This window comes from Eretmochelys imbricata, chromosome 6 (assembly GCF_965152235.1).
Source record: "Eretmochelys imbricata isolate rEreImb1 chromosome 6, rEreImb1.hap1, whole genome shotgun sequence".
NCBI classification, from domain to species: Eukaryota; Metazoa; Chordata; order Testudines; family Cheloniidae; genus Eretmochelys; species Eretmochelys imbricata.
In genome coordinates, this window is record NC_135577.1 from 106,794,551 (window position 1) to 106,814,705 (window position 20,155).

General features: G+C 37.8%; 1 protein-coding gene across 6 annotated transcripts in view; it reads left to right on the top strand.

Moving 5' to 3' along the window:
* VRK1 (VRK serine/threonine kinase 1) overlaps positions 1 to 20,155 on the top strand; it is a 50,801-nt gene that overhangs the window by 12,319 nt on the left and 18,327 nt on the right. For all 6 annotated transcript variants that reach the window (XM_077819340.1, XM_077819342.1, XM_077819339.1 and 3 more), the window contains 8 exons: positions 3,681 to 3,750; positions 4,540 to 4,627; positions 7,775 to 7,883; positions 8,017 to 8,109; positions 9,163 to 9,295; positions 10,860 to 10,980; positions 13,583 to 13,641; positions 15,225 to 15,403. In XM_077819340.1, coding sequence (XP_077675466.1) covers positions 3,681 to 3,750; positions 4,540 to 4,627; positions 7,775 to 7,883; positions 8,017 to 8,109; positions 9,163 to 9,295; positions 10,860 to 10,980; positions 13,583 to 13,641; positions 15,225 to 15,403 — 852 coding nt within the window. The remainder of the gene's footprint in view (positions 1 to 3,680; positions 3,751 to 4,539; positions 4,628 to 7,774; positions 7,884 to 8,016; positions 8,110 to 9,162; positions 9,296 to 10,859; positions 10,981 to 13,582; positions 13,642 to 15,224; positions 15,404 to 20,155) is intronic.

Below are 20,155 nucleotides of genomic sequence, written 5' to 3' on the forward strand. Positions count from 1 at the left end.
TGCAAGCACCGCTATGCAGCTCCCGTTGGCTGGGAATGGGGAACTGCGGCCAATGGGAGCAGTGGGGACAGTGCTTGCAGGCAGGAGCAGTGTGCAGAGCCACGTCCCTGCCCCTTCCCGGGGCCATAAGGGCATGCTGGCCGCTTTTGGGAGTGGCGTGGGGCCGGGGCAGGCAGGGAGCTGCTTGCAAGCTGCTCCACTGCCTGCAAGCACGGCCCGAGGTAAGTGCTGCCCGGTGGGAGCCCGCACTCCAGCCCTGAGTCACCTCCTGGAGCCAGCACCCCATACCCCCTTCTGCACCCTGAACCCTGTCCCATGCCCCAGCCCTCAGCCCCCTACTGGAGTTAGCACCCTGTACTCCCTCCTGCACCCCAACACTCTGCCCCAGCCCATAGCCCGCTCCTGCACCCAAACTCCCTCCCAGAGCCCGCACCGCACACCCCCTTCTGCACCCCAATGCTCTGCCCCAGCCCTGAGCCCCCTCTTGCACCCCAACACACTGCTCCAGCCTGGAGCCCCCTCGTGCACCCAAACTCCCTCCCAGAGTTTGCACCCCTTACCCCCTCCTACACCCCTGCCCCAGGCTCAGCCCAGAGCCCTCTCCCACACTCTGAAACCCTCAGCCACAGTCCGATGAAAGTGAGAGAAGGTGGGGGAGAGCGGGCGACAGAGGGAGTGGGGGGATGGAGTGAGCGGGGCAGGGCTTCGGGGAAGGGGCGGGGTAGATCCTGGGTTGCACTTAAATTAAAAAAGTGATCTTGTGCGTAAAAAGATTGGAGACTACTTGTTTAGAATTAACTTTATTATGGACGCAGCTCCATAGTTAAGGCTGAGTTCTGCTTTACACTTAAAGCATGAATCAACCTCTGTTATGAAAAAACACAGTGTATGCTTAGCAAATTCATGGCACTTACTCTATACAGAATATATTTTCTGAGAACTTATAGGTAAATCTGTTAGTTTGGGTTAAAATGAATTTTAAAATGTGTGCTTTTAAAGAATTTAGCATCAGTCAGCCTTTTTTTGTTCCAAATGATCTTAGTAACAGAATAAGACTCTCTTCAAGCTTCCTATATAGTTGCAGTTAATTGAAATCTTGTACATAGGCTATATTTGAAGAAATTGTTATAATTAAGCTTAATTATTGTATTTAATAGTTATGATTATATAGGCAAATATGTGGTCAGGTCAGCAGCTCAGGTGACTGGGGCTGCTGCGATATCCTAGATAACTCAACCAATCACCACTCTTTTTCTACAGCAAATTTGCATGTCACTGTTCTGTTGGTTATAATGAGCATGATGTAAAGAAGACTGGATGAGTGCAAAAGTTCTCAGTAGTAGATTACTTGGCCCAGCTGTCATTGCTCTTTAAAAGTTCCGCAGTCACCTGCTAGCCTGGGTATCAGTACTTGAAAAGCTACCCATAGCACTACTGCTTTGGCTCTACTGTAAACCAAGGCAGTACTACTGGAGGAACTGAGTTAAGGACCATTTGAGAAACCCTGAAAGTGCAGGAGTATTAGGACTTGGGAACAGGACTACTCCTGTCCCATTCTTCACATAATGACGATCTTAACAGAGCTCTAAATCAATAAATAGTTGCAAATTAAGGATCTGATGAAATTCATCCTAGGGTACTTAAGGAGCTAACAGAAGCAATCTCAAAATTGTTAGCAATTATCTTGAAGCACTCGTGGAAGATGGGTGAGGTCCTGGAGGACTGGAGAAGAGCAAACATAGTATCTATCTTTAAAAAGGGGAAACAAAGAGGAACTGGGAAATTGTAGACCAATCAGCCTAACTTCAGTACCTGAATAGATACCGGAATAAATTATTAATCCTTTTGTAAGCATCTCAAGGTGTATCTAGTGGGGACCCATAAGGGCCCATCTTGGGTTGAGTACAAGTCAGTATTTTCATTAATGACTTGGATAATGGAGTGGAGAATGTGCTTAAAAATCTGTGGATGACACCAAACTGGGAGGGGCTGCAAGCACTTTGGAGGACAGGATTAGAATTTAAAATGACACTGACAAATTGGAGAATTGATCTGAATTCAACAAGGTAAAGTTCAATAAAGATAAGGACAAAATACTACATTTAGGAAGGAAAAGTCAAATGCACAACTACAAGATGGGGAATAACTTGCTGGATAGTTGTACTGCTGAGAAGGATCTGGGGGTTATAGTAGATCACAAATGGAATGAGTTGTCAATGTGAAAAAGCCTAATATAATCTGGAGTGTATTAACAAGAGTGTTGTGTGTAAGAGTGGGAGGTAATTATCGTGCAGTACTTGGCACTGGGTGAGGCCTCAGTTGGAGTATTGTCTCCAATTCTGGGTGCCAGACTTTCAGAAAGATGTAGGCAGTTGGAGAGAGTCTGGAGGAGAGCAACAAAAATAAAAGGTTTAGAAAACCTGACTTATGAGGAAAGGTTATAAAAAAAAAAAAAAAAAAAAAAAAAAATTGTAAGCATATTTAGTCTTGAGAAAAGATGATTGGGGTTGGGGACCCAGTAACAGTCTTCAAATATAGTAAGGGCTATTATAAAGAGGACTCTGATCAATTGCTCTCCGTGTCTGCTGAAGAAAGGACAAAAAGTAATGGGCATAATTTGCAGTAAGTTAGATTTGGGTTAGATATTAAGAAAAATTTTCTAACTATAAGGTTAGTTAAGATCTGGAATAGGCTTCCAAGGGATGCTGGGGAATCCCCAATATTGGAGGTTTTAAGAACAGGTTGAACAAATACCCATCCCAGATGGTCTAGGTCTGCTTGGTCCTGCCTCAGTGCAGGGGGCTAGACTAGAAGACTTTTTGAAGTATCATAATTTAAGAGTAAAACACATTACATGTAGGCATACCTGAGCTACATGTGTTTGAGCTAGCTTGTTAAAAATTGCAGTGTAGTTGCAGCAGCATGGGCTAGCCACCCAAGTTTATTCCCAGGATCCTGGATGGGCTTGTACTTGGGTGGCTAGCTTGTGCCGCTGTCTATGCCACCATGGCTACACTGCTGTTTTTGTGAGCTAGTTTGGGTAGGCTTACATGTGTTGCTGTCACACCGCCAGATGGCAGGATGGACATACCCTAAATATCTTATTCAATAGGAAGAGCTAATACTAACAGGCATTATCTTGTAAGGACATACTATTATAATAACCCAGGGCTTCAAGACTTCTAAGGGGGATATACTCTAAGCAAGAATATTTAGAGATCAGTTCTGTATACTTTTCAGTCCAACCATTTCAACAGTTGAGATTTTTAAGAGGACAATCTGTTGTAACGTTGGGGTTCATAATACAATACCCTTAATTCAGAGAACCTAAAGATGATGACAGAAGTGTATTTAATAATGCCTGCTAAAGCACTGCTGTAAACAGTTCATCATATTTTCCGTTAACTTATTCTTTAATCGGTATTGGCTGTGGTGGAGGGATACTTTCCTGATACTCCTAACACTAAGTACTTTCTAAACAGTCTCTGGACTTAAAGCCATTTTTAGTACAGAGGGAATGAATTCTTTTTGAAGTATTAAACTGTCCAGAGTTGGGTGGTAAAGAGTGATATGCTTGTTATGTGGGTGTATATCAGCTTATATGGATTTTAAGAGCTATACTTCTTGATCGCTAAAAAACGGCAGCTAAAGCTAACTAATTTTAAATTACTGTTTTAAAGGAACCCAGCCAGAATGGACCTCTTTTTACTGAATTAAAGTTCTACATGCGAGCTGCTAAACCAGAGCAAAGTAAGCAGTCTATCAAAATGAACTAAAAGACCATGTTTCCTTATAAATAATAATTTGTTGAGTTTTTAATAAAATAAAGGCTAAGTGGTAGCCTTTAATGTTAAATGTGTTGGTTGGCTCATCAAGTCTGTTTAGATCAATTTTTTAAAAATGACCTTCTTATGTTCATTTACATTTCTTAATTGTATTCCTTAATCATAAGTTTCTTTTTACAATGACACAATTTTTTTTTCTAAATGGATAGTTACTGAAGCTAATTGTTTATAAATAAGAATCACTGAAGTAGAACCATTGCTCTTGTCCTTTCTCACACCTAAGGTCATAAACCTTTAAGGGCTCAGCCTGTAATGTCACCGGAACAAATAGGATTTTCTTAGTGTTTAAAGCCAAACAAGATTTTAATGAGATTAGAAGAAAAATTAGTAATTTGAAATAAATTAAATATAGTTGAGGCATTATTTGGAAAAAAACTGAATCTGCTGTATTAAAATGTAGTCTTGCAGTTACGTTTTTTGGTATATAGTTTTCTATCAGTAGTATTAGTATCAGGATTCATTACAGTTGGATCTCCTTTATCAAATAACTGTTCATGTTAGGATATATTTCATTATCAGATTTAGCCATAGATAGAAGAGCCTACTTGTTGTCTGGTATACTTGGTTCATGGTTTCTCACTATCAGATAATGATCAGATCTTTCATGCATAAATTTTAAATGGTTTATAAGTAATCTTTTCCACAAGACTCCTGCAGTACAAACTCAAAACCTTGTTTTTATTTATATTTTTAGTTCAGAAATGGACTAGTTCCCATAAACTGAAGTACCTAGGTGTACCGAAGTACTGGGGCTCTGGCTTGCATCAAAAAAATGGAAACAGGTAAAATACATCTTGTTTAAGACATATTAATATTTTCCCACCCACAACCACTACTTCTTTTATATCCATCTCAGAGTCCAGCTCTTAATTTATAAATCCTTGACCATTATGAGCTGAATTTTTGTTTTAATTCTCCTGAACATATGTGCAGAATTAGTCTTTTAATTCACATATATAAAGAAGGAAATGCACTTTTTTACTATACTTGGCCGCCTTAACTTCAGTTTGTTTACTCTTGGGAGAGATTTCAGAGTAACAGCCGTGTTAGTCTGTCTTTGCAAAAAGAAAAGGAGTACTTGTGGCACCTTAGAGACTAACCAATTTATTTGAGCATGAGCTTTCGTGAGCTACTGCTCACTTCATCGGATGCAGTGAGCTGTAGCTCACGAAAGCTCATGCTCAAATAAATTGGTTAGTCTCTAAGGTGCCACAAGTACTCCTTTTCTTCTTGGGAGAGAGTCTTTTTATTTAATCTGAGAGCTGGTATAGACAGTCGAATTCTTATTTTATTTCAAAAGTTCAAGGCTAGGTTTTTATACAGTTTCGTGTGAGATTGAGAAATCCATTAGCTCAGAGGGATACTGACTTTACATGCATTTATGGCTGTTCTGTAATAGCACAGAATCAGTTCTGTATGCCGTCCCTTTCCCCCACACCAGAGCTTTGGGGGTGTTCTGGATGTGGGAAGGAGCAATAGCTTGGGTGATTTTGTGTCCTGGCTATTTCCAGCTGCTGCAATACCCATAGGGTATTTAATATAGCTGCCTGAAAATATACCCTTTCCCAAAAGTGGAGTCACAGGTGTCAAATCAAGTCCATAGAAATAATGATGTGGGATATACTAAGCAACTGCTGTATCTCTCTGACTGTCCTTCCTAGCATCCCAGTATTAGAATTGGAAGAAAAGATGGGAGAGTTCAACCAGGAAACAATCTTAAAGGGGTTATGTGACCATTGCAGTTCTATGTGGCTTACAGAACAGAGCCTCTCAAATAAGGAGAAAAGAGGAGGCCCATTAAGCAGAAGACTATCTTTCCACTTCTATATCCATGCCAGTTGTGATGAATGGACAAGAAAGGGACAGCTTATACATTGATCTACCCCCCCTCCCCCAATGAAGTGAGCTGTAGCTCACAAAAGCTTATGCTCAAATAAATTGCTTAGTCTCTAAGGTGCCACAAGTACTCCTTTTCGTTTTGATTCTACAAGTTCCACGCTTAGCATGGATCTCTCTTCCTCTACCACCTTTCCCTGCTGATGTCATATAGCCTGCTGGAGTAACCATTACTGTTTTGCCAAAGAGTTAGCCATCCCCATCCCACCTCCATTAGCTCTCAGCTAGGTCCCCATTTGTAATTCCAAAATTTCCAAGACTAAGCTTTCGCTGAAGGGAAGATCACAGATGGAAATTTTTTTTTTGTGCTGGGCGGGGGTTCTGTCCCTGATCACCAGTTCAGTTGGCGAGGGGGGCGGGGGTAGGAAAAAACAAAGGGAATAGGTTACCTTGCATAATGACGTAGCCACTCCCAGTCTCTATTCAAGCCTAAGTTAATTGTATTCAATTTGCAAATGAATTCCAATTCAACAGTCTCTCACTGGAGTCTGGTTTTGAAGTTTTTTTTTGTAATATCGCAACTTTCATGTCTGTAATCACGTGACCAGACACCACACAACAGAACCATTAACCCAGGAACCTATCCTTGCAACAAAGCTCGTTGCCAACTGTGCCCACATATCTATTCAGGGGACACCATCACAGGGCCTAATAACATCAGCCACACTATCAGAGGCTCGTTCACCTGCACATCCACCAATGTGATATATGCCATCATGTGCCAGCAATGCCCTTCTGCCATGTACATTGGTCAAACTGGACAGTCTCCTCGTAAAAGAATAAATGGACACAAATCAGATGTCAAGAATTATAACATTCATAAACCAGTCGGAGAACACTTCAATCTCTCTGGTCACGCGATTACAGACTTGAAAGTTGTGATATTACAAAAAAAAACTTCAAAACCAGACTCCAGCGAGAGACCATTGAATTGGAATTCATTTGCAAATTGGATACAATTAACTTAGGCTTGAACAGAGACTGGGAGTGGCTAAGTCATTATGCAAGGTAACCTATTCCCCCTTGTTTTTTCCTACCACCCCCGCCCCCTCCTCGGACGTTCTTGTTAAACCCTGGATTTGTGCTGGAAATGGCCCACCTTCATTATCATACACATTGTAAGGAGAGTGATCACTTTAGATAAGCTATTACCAGCAGGAGAGTAGGGTGGGGGGAGAGAAAACCTTTTGTAGTGGTAAACATCCATTTTTTCACGCTGTGTGTGTAAAAAGATCTTCTACACTTTCTACAGTAGGCATCCGATGAAGTGAGCTGTAGCGCACGAAAGCTTATGCTCAAATAAATTGGTTAGTCTCTAAGGTGCCACAAGTACTCCTTTTCTTTTTGCGAATACAGACTAACACGGCTGTTACTCTGAAACTTGTAGAATCAGGTATCTTGTAGATCTTGCAAAGTAGTACTAACTTTCCCTGACAAAATGTAACTGTCTCAATCCAAATGAGCTTTCCAGAATTCATGTGCAGAGCTTTTATGGGAATGAGCTTTTATACTAAAGTCAAACTTTGGTGACCTTAGAGATGAATATTAAAACATATTTGATAGGGGAGCTTCATTTCAATAAGTAGAATGCTCATTTAAATCTTAGTAATATTACTTTTAAAGCAGCCAACTTGTGAAAGTAACCACTTAATTAAAATATAAAGGACTTTTGGGAAAAGAATATTGGTCTTAACCAGCAGTTAATACTTGCTCTTTCCTGTTGTGAATGAAACACCATAGTACTTTCTGAGATGGGCGCTTGTTTTACTGCATAACTAGCTGGATCTCAGGAACATACCTTTGATGGAGGACGTTTGCTTTAGGTGATACAAAGCAAACAAAACAAATAGGGTTGAAGTACAGTACAAAAAATTCTAGTGTTCATAAATATTTGTTTGCCTGCATAACTGATTTTTATTCTAAAAATAAACATGCTTGAATTCAGTAATTAGTGCAATGGGATAAAATACATGGGTAAAATACTGTATGCATTTTAGTTCAGTAACTTTTTTCCCCCCTGATTTGAATTTCAGCTATAGGTTTATGGTAATGGACCGATTTGGGAGAGATCTTCAGAAAATTTATGAAGAGAATGCAAAGCAGTTTGAACACAAAACTGTCTTAATATTAAGCTTAAGAATAGTAAGTAATAGTAATTCCTGAAACATTTTTAAAATGTAACCTTTTGCTAAAAGGCAGTTTATGCTGAATAGTGGTCCTCTGCTGGCTGGAGTTGAGTACTACGCTGATACTCCTGTATATTGTGTTTTGTTAGCTTGATATTCTGGAATATATCCATGAGCATGAATATGTGCATGGAGACATCAAGGCCTCAAACCTTCTCCTGAGCTACAAGAATCTTAATCAGGTATTTGTGATATCTCTGCTTCATTTCTCCTATTTTAATCCTCTTTGACAACAAACTGAGGTGCTTTGAACCTGTGAACATTAGCAGAAGTCTTTTATTTTTAAGAATGAATACAGTGATATTTCTGCTTGACATTTATATTTAATATTCTACATTTTTGATGCAATTTCCTGGCAGTTTATCAAGTTGGCTTTCTGCCCTAAATAATATTCAGGAGGAGTGCTTGTGATACAAAATGAATTTCAAATAGCTATTTGGGGGTGGAAGCTTAAAATTATATAGTACACCAGTAAATTATGTTTGCCTGTCTGCTTTGTCACTTTTTTTATTTCCTTTGTTCAAGGATCCATCAAATACAAGTGTTCTGTTACTTGGAAAATTTGGTTTCTTCACATGTTGATTGTTCAAATCAATTGATTTACAGAAATATATTTAGTTTTCTAATTTTTTTAAACCCTTTAGTGTTTGGAAAATGTGCATTTCATTTCCATAATTCTACAGATTCCCTGTCCAAATAGTTTACCTTACAAAGTAGATTAACTATTGCCAGTATATTTAGAAGTAGCCAGGGGATAATGAAGACCACTACCTGGCATCTATTCTTTTGCAGTACTCCTTTTGTGGTAATAGGACAACAACACTAGCTTTACATGAATACTCAAGAAATACAGTATGGTAAATTTATTCTAATCTCTGATATCAATACTGTGAGCCTCTTTTGCTGTTGTCTGATAGACCATTGTAATCCAGTCTGCTCCTAGATAAGAACTGAACATTTTACTTGGCACTACCACTAGATCAGCAGTAAATGATTTCTAAAACTGGTTGTCATTTTTCATAGTGCATTAAGTGACTGAAAACTTGTTGCAGTTTTCAAAATTTTATATATATGTCTTATGTTTAAGAATGAATAAATGAACTTTTTAATCCAAAGAGCTGACCTTTTTAGACTTTTTCTTCTGAAGAAGTTCTGAGTCACTCATATTTATTTTTATATGATTTCTTCTGTATGAATAGTCCTTTGATCTTTGCCTGGTATATGGAATTTAATAGGTGTACTTGGTTGATTATGGCCTTGCATATCGATACTGTCCAGAAGGAGTGCACAAAAAATATAAAGAAGACCCCAAAAGATGTCATGATGGTACAATTGAATATACTAGTATTGATGCTCATAAGGGTGTGGGTAAGTAGTCAAAACTTTAATTCACTTTGTTCCATACAAGACTGTTTGTTTTTATTTTAATCATGAACATTTTATAGCGGACATATTTTAAAATTCCTATTTACTGAGGAGTCCTAACACTGTTTAGAAAACTAAATGTTCCAACTGTATAGCAGAAGTTCAGCTTTGTTTTTTCTGAAATCTGCTGGGCAACAGAATTAGAGCATTTACTAATTTTTTCAGCTGTTACTTTGCTGTAGTGTTGGAAATCATTTGTATTTCTTTGCATATAGACATGATTAGATCTACTTTATCTAAGAAATCCACCTAATTTAAGATTGATCATGTGTATCCGTTAGTATGACACACATTTATTGAATTGGTACTAACTGTGTAAGTAGACTGGTGTGTGATGATTCATAGATATTTAGGTCAGAAGGGACAATTATGATGATTCTGGGGTGATTCTGGTTATTTGAGGGAGTTAATGGTCCCTAAATTCAATTTGAAGCATACTTCTTCCATATCTGGCCAAGGCTGAGCCTTAAATCCTGTTTGATGTAAACTACCATCCTTTAAATCTAATCTGTGTCCACTGAAAATAATAAACAGTGAAAAATATTAAACATTATAGTAACATGACTTTATAAAGAGCAAATCTTGCCAGACCAAGTTTGTTGCTTGTTTTGATAAAATTATAGAATTAGTGGATGAAGAACGTAAGAACTGCTATAATGGGTCAGATCAATGGTTCATCTAGCCCTGTATCCTGTCTTCTGACAGTGGCCAATGCCAGGTGCTTCAGAGGGTGCAAACAGAACAGGTAATCATCAAGTGATCCATTCCCTGTTGCCCATTTCTAGTTTCTGGCAAACAGAGGGTAGGGACGCTTCAAAGCGTGGTTTTGCAATAGAAATGCAGTAGAAGTGTTATATTTGAATGTTTAGGAAAGTTCTTGATGTCTTGCACAAATTTTAATTTAAAAATTAAATCCGCTTGGATGTAAACTCTCATCTGGGCTAAAAGTTGACTAACAGACCTTAAAGGGGATTTTCCTGTTGATACGTTTAATACAATTTTAATTAGTATCTTGTGGAAAGCAAATATGTTATATCCCTTGTCTTGTCAACATATAGGATTTCAGAATCTTCTGCAAGCAATGTTTCAGTATTCAGGAAATCTGAAATATTTCCATTTGTGGAATAATAATTTGAAGAGCTCACGTTTCAACTCTATTCGCTGTTTTTGGGGAAAGGGGAAGTAAAAATGTTATGAACATTAAGTCAGTCAGTTCACTCACTCTATTTTGTCCATAATGTGAGGACTTAAAATGTTTCAGATATTGGGATAACTGCAGCATGTCATATTCGTGAGCGGAAGAAAGAGAGATTAATTTCAAATTCCTTTATAAGTCTTCCAGCCATTTGAGCAATAATTCTAGTTTCCTTTCCTTCCTGCTTTCCTCTGAAATAAACTCCAAAGCATACTGTAGTTGTTAATTACTGTTAACTTTGGCTTCCAGTTGTCTTACTATGTTTACAAACTTTAACTTCAAATGCGTGTATGTATTTATATATATTTGTAGCTCCATCAAGACGTGGTGACTTGGAAATTCTAGGTTACTGTATGATTCATTGGCTCAGTGGCCATCTACCATGGGAGGACAATTTAAAAGACCCCAACTATGTCAGAGATTCAAAAATTAGGTAAGGAACTTATTATATTTTCTCATTTTGAAATTGAACCTAGGAATAAAAACATTTCAGTGTAGCAATACTACGTACTCATAAACAATGATTCCTCTTCTGTTAGGAGCTGGATAATACTATGTCTACTCTTGCAGGCTGGAATGGAGATTCCAGAGTTATAATGAAGTCCAAAACTGTAGGTTATATTCTCCTTCAACCTCCCCCTTGATTTTCTCTTGAGTATATTCCCTTTCTTTTATTCCTATCCCACCATTTAAGATAATAATTAAACCTTCTCTAATGATACCCCCTTAACTTTTGTACTTGTCAACACCATGTCCCTCTATGTTAAGTATCTTTGTATTAGCTTCTGTTACTCTGAACACCTCACAATCTTTAATGTATTTATCCTCACAGCACCCATGTGAGGTAGACAAAGCATTACCACCCCCATTTTACAGATGGGGAACTGAGGCACAGAAACTAAATAGCCTACACAAAGTCACACTGGAAGTCTGTGGCAGATTAAGGAACTGAACTTGGATCTCCTGAGTTCGTGACTACTGCCCTAAACACTGAATCGTCCTCCCTCATTTCCTCTGCCCACTGTTTGCCATCTTAGCAGAGAGTAAGTTCTGTCATGTGCCTGCAGTACTGCTTTTGCCACCGCTACCTGGCAGTCATTGCTCAGAGCAACTTCTTGTCCCTCCTGCTAACGCTGCTGCCTCAACGTTTCTCGGAGCAGCAACTTCTCTGCTCTTTTAGTTGCTGAACTGATAAAAGGCATCAGTGCAAGGAGGAGTGAGGGGGAGTAGTAATAGCTCTGAGCAGGAAAGGCTAGAGCAGAAATTGTCCTTGCATGGATGGAAGAAGGAATTGGCATATGAGGGTTTAAAGTGGAACATCTTCTTCTGAGCCACAGTTTTCTACATCTATGTAGTTTGGAAAGGTTGGTGAGAGAGCCGAAGTCTTTTACATTGACTGGCTGATATATTCACCCATGACCACAAAGGTTCTGGGCTCCCGTTGCTTATTGAGTGAAGTGCATCTCAGTATCTTTTGTTAAATTTTATTAAAATAATTCAACAAAAACAAAATAAAAATCACCAAAGCTCTCCACTATTATTATTAAGAATAAAGTAGTACAACTATCAAATCAATGAATTAGTCTCTGCATTGGATTGAAGTTAAGTCATAAAATGATTTAAATCATCTAATTAGTCCTAGAAATAATCCTTATAAATGCTAAAGAGAATTATAGGAAGGTGCCGGTCTGAATTCTTTAGTTGGGAGTTATAACCAAAGTCAATCAAATTTGGGACTTAGAGCTGGTTAAAAACTCAGTACTGAAATGAAAATATCTAATAACTGACACATAGCTCAGAGCTAATTGTTTCCTCCTTAGAATTCTGTTCTTGTGTGGTGCCTAATCCTTGATGGTTTCTTGGACTTCCCCTTGATTATTATAGTTTGCAAACTTTGCTTAGTCATCCTTGCATCATCTCCCTCCAACGTATATGGACAAATCAGGTGTAAGACCTACCTTGGAGCCATGCAGCAATGTGATCCACTCAGGTTTGAATTAGGTCATTAGCTTGTGTCAATTCTGGGAAAGTCCTTTTTTTAAACTAGTAATTTTAGTTGTGGACATGAAACCACTTGAAGAAGCTGGCATGGTCTTATCTAGGCAAAAGGTCTTTGTGACATGCCATAAATTTATGGAAAATTTATTATGAAAAATGCTATAAAAGTAGCTCATTTTAAAAAAAACCAACAGCTTAGCAACTAAATTAAAAATAAATATAAAAATCTTATGACCAATATTGCCACTATTTTCACAAACAAGACAATTTACAGTAATACTTGGAACTGGGCTATAGGTCATGCAGCTTGCCTTTTGAAAGTTTCATCTTGACACAGGGAAGTTACTTTAAAGCATCTCAAGATGAAACTCACTTTAAATATAAGATGTTCAATTTTATATAGGGTCTGCATTCTTATATTTCTTATTCTGTTTCTCTCACACCTGGAGCTCAAGCCTCTTCCTTTGCTTATCAAGTCAGGTGCTTGGGAACAGCACAGTGCTGCGACTCTGTTTTCTTAAACAGGGATTTAGCTGGCCCTGCAGAGGGAATTTTCTTTTCTAGGTGAAGTGAAGAGTATGTGATCACAAGGATCCTGCAGAATTTAAAGTGCTTACATTGCACTTTTTTATCCAAAGATCTCAAAGCCCTTTACAAATGTGGATAAGTATTCCCCTTTCACAGAAAGTAAGACTTTGATATTGTAAGAACAGATATTGTCATACAAGGAGCCAGTTACCTAGATAGAAACAAAATTAAGCTTTCCAATTTTCCGATTTCTTTCTGTAATCACTAATAAATATAAAAGGTAACAGAATCAAAACAAAAGGACTGTAAGAAAAGGATTATACAATATTAGAACTATTTTTATTTACATGTCAATATTTACATTTTTTTTCTTAACTTTTAATGTTTTAACGATATATGTTTTGAAAGAAATACAGATCAGCTGTGAATGAACAGGCTGTTTCACAATTATTATTAAATATAATTTATCTGCAATCTAAACTATTGATTCTTCCGCTTTTATTTCTCAGATATAGTGAGAATATTACAGATTTGATGAACAAGTGCTTTCCTGAGAAAGAAAAACCAGGTAGGAAGAGCCTTTTTTTTTAATATTAGTACTTGGGGTTTTATTTTATTAGACAAACAGTTAATCCTTAGTCTCTCAAAAAAGATAAAGCACATTGAAATAAAGCATTAATGATTCATTCTTCAAAGAAACCTGACTGGCCACCTCTACCATACTACTACTAACTTTAATAGGGTTTAGGTAGATTATTCAGTTAGGCCCAGGAATGCACTCACAGCATATCTGAAATTCCCATTTTCATGTGGCAGTAACTACTTTAATATTTGGGTATGTGTAGTAATTTCTATTCTTGAGTTGAATACAAACACTGACAGATGACAATTCAGCTGCTTGGAAAGATTGAGTGGGTGTCAGATTGTTGTCAGCATGTAGTCCATCTGGGAGAGGTGTCTCTGATCTTCTGTTCCTCCTATCGCCTCTTTGGCTATATCTGCACTTGCAGCTATGAGGTGTGATTCCCAGCATGGATGGACAGACTCATGTTAGCTCAGCTTGAGCTAGCATGCTAAAAATAGTAGTGTGGATGTTGCAGCACCCACAGTGGCTTGGGCTGGGCCTCAGCGGTTGGCTAGGTTGCACCTAGGTGGCAGTGTTCTCACTGCTATTTTTAGCATGCTAACACGAGTCCATCTACTCTGTCATACCTCCCAGCTGCTGTGTAGACATACCCTTTAAGTTCTTCCCAGTGACTAGAGCCAGTACCTGCCTCTGCTTCTGCCTTCCCAAACAGCAGTAAAGTGAAACTGATCAATGTTTTGAATAGCAGTAATTAAATTTACAAGACAGGTAAGTTTTCTTTCTGTTATAGGAAAGGTGTGAACAGTAGCAGTCACTAGTTTAATCTGCAGACTAGAAGATATTGCACTGGCTCACGCTCATTTCATATTTGGAAATATCTTCACAACTGTAAGGGTTAGAAATTAATTTTTGTTAAGCTTAGATTCTAAAGAAGCACTTGTCTGGGAAAGCTTGTGTCTCGCCATATGAGAGTTGGCTAGCAGATTTTCAAAGTCCTGACATTAACTATACATGCTTTTTTGCAGAAATTAGAAATGGAAAAATTTTCTTGGGTCACCCAATCCTAATTGTCAGTACAGGATTGTTTCATGCTTATTAGTATTTTAGCAACTATAGTTTTAAAGGTGAAATGATGAAAATTCCCTGCCTTCGATTAAAATAAAATGCACGAAAAAGAGTTTCTCCTTGACTTACCTGGCAAAGTTCTGGGTTCAGGCTCTTATTTCACCTGTAGTGGATCATCTTAAATGCAGGGAAGAAATATCAGTTGAATAAAAGGCTCACTGTAGAGGAGATAAGCATATTGAAAAATAGTTTTTAAGGGCTGAGTATTTCCTTCAGTGTAATGAATGTAGAAAAGTGGTGCTGTGATAATTTATTAATGAGCCCTGGGATGATTTTTTTTCTTTCTAAAATATGCTGTATTAAACCGCTATAATTATGTTTAAATATCCATATCAAAGAACCCCAAAAAGGGTGTATACATAATTCTCACATTTTTAGGTAAAACCTATTGATTACCAACTGCTTTAAATAGAAATTAATTTTATGTACCATTCCCTCAGATGAAATAGCCAAGTACATGGAAAAGGTGAAGTTATTGAGCTATGAAGAGAAACCTCTTTATCAGCATTTCCGAGAAATACTTTTGCAAGGTCTTAAGGCTATTGGGCAAAAGGATGATGGCGTACTGGACTTCCGTTTTTCAGAGAATGGAGATTTGCGAACCAAGCCTGTGCAAAAGGTTTCTTCTTTTTACATTTAAAATCAGCTTTTAATGGATCTTGTTTTAAACTAAATAAAAGAATTAAATAAAATGATACGGAAAACGGATGTCATAATTAGCCCAAATAGGAAAGTTAGTCACAAACGTTTGTTAGCTTTACAGCATATTTCATAAGCAGACACGTGGGCTAATTTTAATTTAAGTAATTGCTCTGAAAGTTTTTAATATAGCACTATTTTAGCAGGTATACTTTCACATGCAGTAAAATAATACCTTGGGAAAGAAAATGTATATTTAGTTGTAATGACATTTGAACAGATGAACATTGCAGTTAATTTACACATTTTTTTTTCAAGAGTCTAAAAAATTCCAGATGGGCCAAAGTGTGAGGTAAAATCATAAGTCTAGTTACCTTTTGGTTTCATTTCAGGTTTCTTACCTTACATATCTAGACCTAAATACTTACTTTTAAATGAACATCCTTATGTCATCAATTTGCTATTGGAATTCAGGTATTGTGTACAGTATTATTATTTGTATTATTGCAGCACCGAGGAGACCCAGCCTTGGACCAGGACCCCATTGTGCTAGGCACTGAACAAAAAGGTGTTCTCTATGTACAATTAGTATAGTACTAGATTAGGGGTATATTAATCTTTTTATTTTGGCTTGGTATATTTTTATTTTTTTATAATTTTGATGTATAATATCAATGTTTGTTTTTAAGTATTTTATCAATTTAAATTTTCACAGTTGGGAAATTGGGTGGGGCAGACAATTATTTAATGAAGTAGATATTGAGATTCAGCAAGTTAGCTTTGTAACTATTAAAATACAAATTGTCAGCATCACATCGGAAGATACAAAGTAAATATCAGTTAATCAAACTCTTAAGTTCTCGAGCAACATTTTTCTTTGCTTATCTGTACATTTAGATTATTAGTAACGAAAATATTTTTTGTTGGTTTATATGTGTATGATGAAATCCATGTTTACTGACAAAAATCTAATACTTCCAGAGGTACTTGTATTTAAGTAAACTGAACTCTAAATTTTCTCTCGCATATGGAATCTTTTGTTGTGCAGAACATTTGCACAAGTAGCTCTTTCCAATTAGTAAAATGTACAATCCTACTTGCACAATGGAGGAGATTTTATAATTCACACATTTCAGCAAAGGATCCTAGCATATTAACCCTACAGGTAAATATGCAACTGCTTGTGTGGGACCTATGTGGATGTTTATACAGAAGAAACGTATGCTAGTGGGACCAGTTCTTAATGAAAGCTATAGAACTATTCATGTGCAGAAAACCCTCTAGCAAATTTATTTACAGATGTAAATTTAATCATTTCATGAAAACTGCCCCCTAATTTTTTGGGGAAAAGTTAAAATGTGGAATATGTTATGAAGAATGATACTGAGGCAGTCATATAACTAAAATTGAATCTGCGTTATCAAATAAGCATTACTGTTGTTGCCTGTATAGGACAAAACTTGATAGACAAAGGTAAGTAACTGGGAGACAGACATTTTAGACTTGGTCCTCACTAACAGGAAGGAATAGGTTGCAAAGCTGAAGGTTGAAGGCAATGTGGGTGAAACTGATCATGAAATAATAGATATCATAATTCTAAGAAAAGAAAGGAGTGAGAGAAGCAGAATAAGGGACAATGAACTTCAAAAAAGCAGACTTTCACAACTCCAAGGTATGTAAGCTCCTATGGGAAGAAAATCTGAGGGATAAAGTAGTTAAGAGCTGGCAGTTTCTCAAGGAGATTAAATGTGCAACAGTAAACTATCCCAAGCCAAAGAAAGATAAGAATAATAAGAAGCCAATATGGCTCCTTTAGGAACTCTTTAATCACCAGAAAATCAGAAAGGAGTCCTACAAAATGTGGAAACATGGACAAATTGCTTAGCAATATAAAAGAATAGCACAAGCATGTAGCGATAAAATCAGAAAGGCAGAGGCTCAAAATGAGTTACATCTAGCAAGGGACATAAGACAATAAGAAGAGGGTCTATAAATATATTAGGAGCAAGGGAAAGACAGGAAAGTGTAGGTCCTCTATTTAGTGGGGAAGGAGAGCTAAGGGATGACATCATGAAAGCTGAGGGATTTAAAGCCTATTTTACTTCTGCTTTCACTAAAAAGGCAAGTGGTGGCCAGATACTCAACACAGTACTAACAACAACGGGGAAGGAATTCAAACCAAAATACGGAACTAACAGGTTTAAGTGTATTGAGATAAATGAGAGATACTGAAGTTGGCAGGGCCTGATGAAAATCACCCTATAATACTTAAGGAACAAGCTGAAACAATATTGAGAACTCATGGAGTATAGTTAAGATCCCAGAGGACTGGAGAAGAGCATACATAATACCTCTCTTTAAAAGGGGGAACAAAGAAGGCCCAGGGAATTATAAGACAGTCATCCTAACTTTGGTACCTGACAAAATACTGGAACAGATTATATGCTTACAGATTGATTGTTTAATAGAAGATAATTGGGTTATATCTAATAGCCAACATGGATTTGTCAAGAATGAATCATACCAAACCAACCTAATTTCCTTCTTTGACAGGGTTATAGCCTGGGTGGGGGGAGCAGTAGACGTATATCTTGATTTAACAAGGCTTTTGACACAGTCCCATGTGACATTCTTATAGCCAATGTGGTGTAGATGAAATTACTGAAAGGCGAGTGCACAACTGGTTGAAAGACTGTATTCAAAGAGTAGTTATCAATGGTTTGCTGTCAGACTGGAGAGATGTAGCAGGTTGGGTCCATCCTTGGTCCGGTACTAGTCAATATTTTCATTAAGACTTGGATAATGGAGTGGAGAGTATGTTTATAATATTTACGAATGACACAAAACTGGGAGAGGTTGTTAGCACTTGTGAGGACAGGATTAGAATTCAAAATAAGCCTGACAAACTGGAGAATTAGTCTGAATTCAACAAGATGAAGTTTAATAAATACAAGTTGAAAGTACTACACTTAGAAAGGAAAATTCATATGCACAGTTACAAAAAGGGGAATAACTAGTTAGGTGGTAGTACTGAAAAGGACCTGCGGATTATCGTGGATCACCAATTGCATAATAGTCAATGTGATGCAGTTGCGGAAAAAGCTAATATTCTGGGGAGTATTAACAAGAGTGCTGCATGTAAGACCTGGCTTTTAAATGTCCTGTTTTTATTCTGTACTGGTGAGGCTTCAGCTGGAGTACTGCATCTAGTTCTGGGTGCCATACTTTAGGAGAGATGTGGATAAATTGGAGAGAGTACAGAAGAGAGCAACAAGAATGATAGGCCAGGTTTTCTAATCCTTTTATGAGGAAAGGTTTTAAACAAACAAAACAAAAACCTGGGCATATTTTAGTCTTGAGAAAAGAAGACTTGGGATGGGGACCTGGTAACAGTCTTCAAATATAGTAAGGGCTGTTATAAAGAGGACTGTAGTCAATTGTTCTCTGTGTCTGCTGAAGATAGGACAAGAAGTAATGGGTTTAATCTGCAGCTAGGGTGATTTAGGTTAGATATGAGGAAAATCTTTCTAACTCTAAGGGTAGTTAAGTAGTGGAATAGACTTCCAAGGGATGCTGGGGAATCCCCGTCATTGGAGGTTTTTAAGAACAGGTTGGACAAACACCTGTCACGGATGGTCTAGGTTTACTTGGTCTTGCCTCGGTGCAAGAGCCTGGACTAGATGACCCGTCAAGTCCCTTTCAGCCCTACATTTCTGTGATTGAGAGATGGGCCTAGGTATTGAAACGTCCTTCTTTGTATGTATTTTGTACAGCCCTATGTCATACAAAGTAATTTTAATCAGTAACATATTTCTAAACCAACTTACAGCAAAAGTGTAAGAATTTTTCACTTTATTGTAGTGAAATAGTATGTTAAAGCTTCATTTAATCTAATAACAAAACAGTGACTTATAAACAAATTGATAAAAACGTTGACTCCACCGATGACAATAAGATCAAGGGTAGTCCACTCTGTTTTGCAGGTGGGATATTTTGGCTGCTCTAACAGCAACAGAATTAATGTGCACAAATGCTTCTCTACAAGTATTGATTGAAAAGATAGTGTCTAATAACTGCTCAGTCAGCCATACATTAAAGATCTCATGCAGAAAGTATGAAACCAAACCAAAAACTACAGGAGATGGAAGTCCTCTGAAGTACTACCTCAAGCTTTTCTAAGGGCTTGTCTACGCTTACATGCTAAATCGCAGCCACTGCATGGATTGCAGCGGCATCGGTTTAGCAGTTCTGGTGAAGACACAATAAGTTGATGACAGAGTGCTCTCCCATCGACTTCAGTATTCCACCTCCCTGAGAGGTGGAAGGTAAGTTGGCAGGAGAGCGTCTCCTGCCGACATAGGGCAATGTAGGCACCGCGTTAGGTCGGTGTAAGCTACTTTGCTAAGGAGGGTAATTTTTTTTCACACCCCTGAGCAACATAACTTACATCAACTTAAGTGGCAATGTAGACCAGGCCTAAGTTATGATTTTGCACTGGAACTAGTCCCCTGGTTAAAAATTGCATTACCATAGTTTCATTGTTAATATTCTGCTGAATCAGGTGTAAAGATCTGCCCAGCAAGGAGAGCTCATTAACCTGAGTTCTCCTCCCCCTGTGAATCAATGTGGTTTGGATCTGTGTGCTGAACGAAATCTGTTTCTGTTGTTTTGCTGACTTTGCTGTATTAGGTTGGCCTGCTGCAGAGCCGACATCTGTGACCTTCTGAGTCTT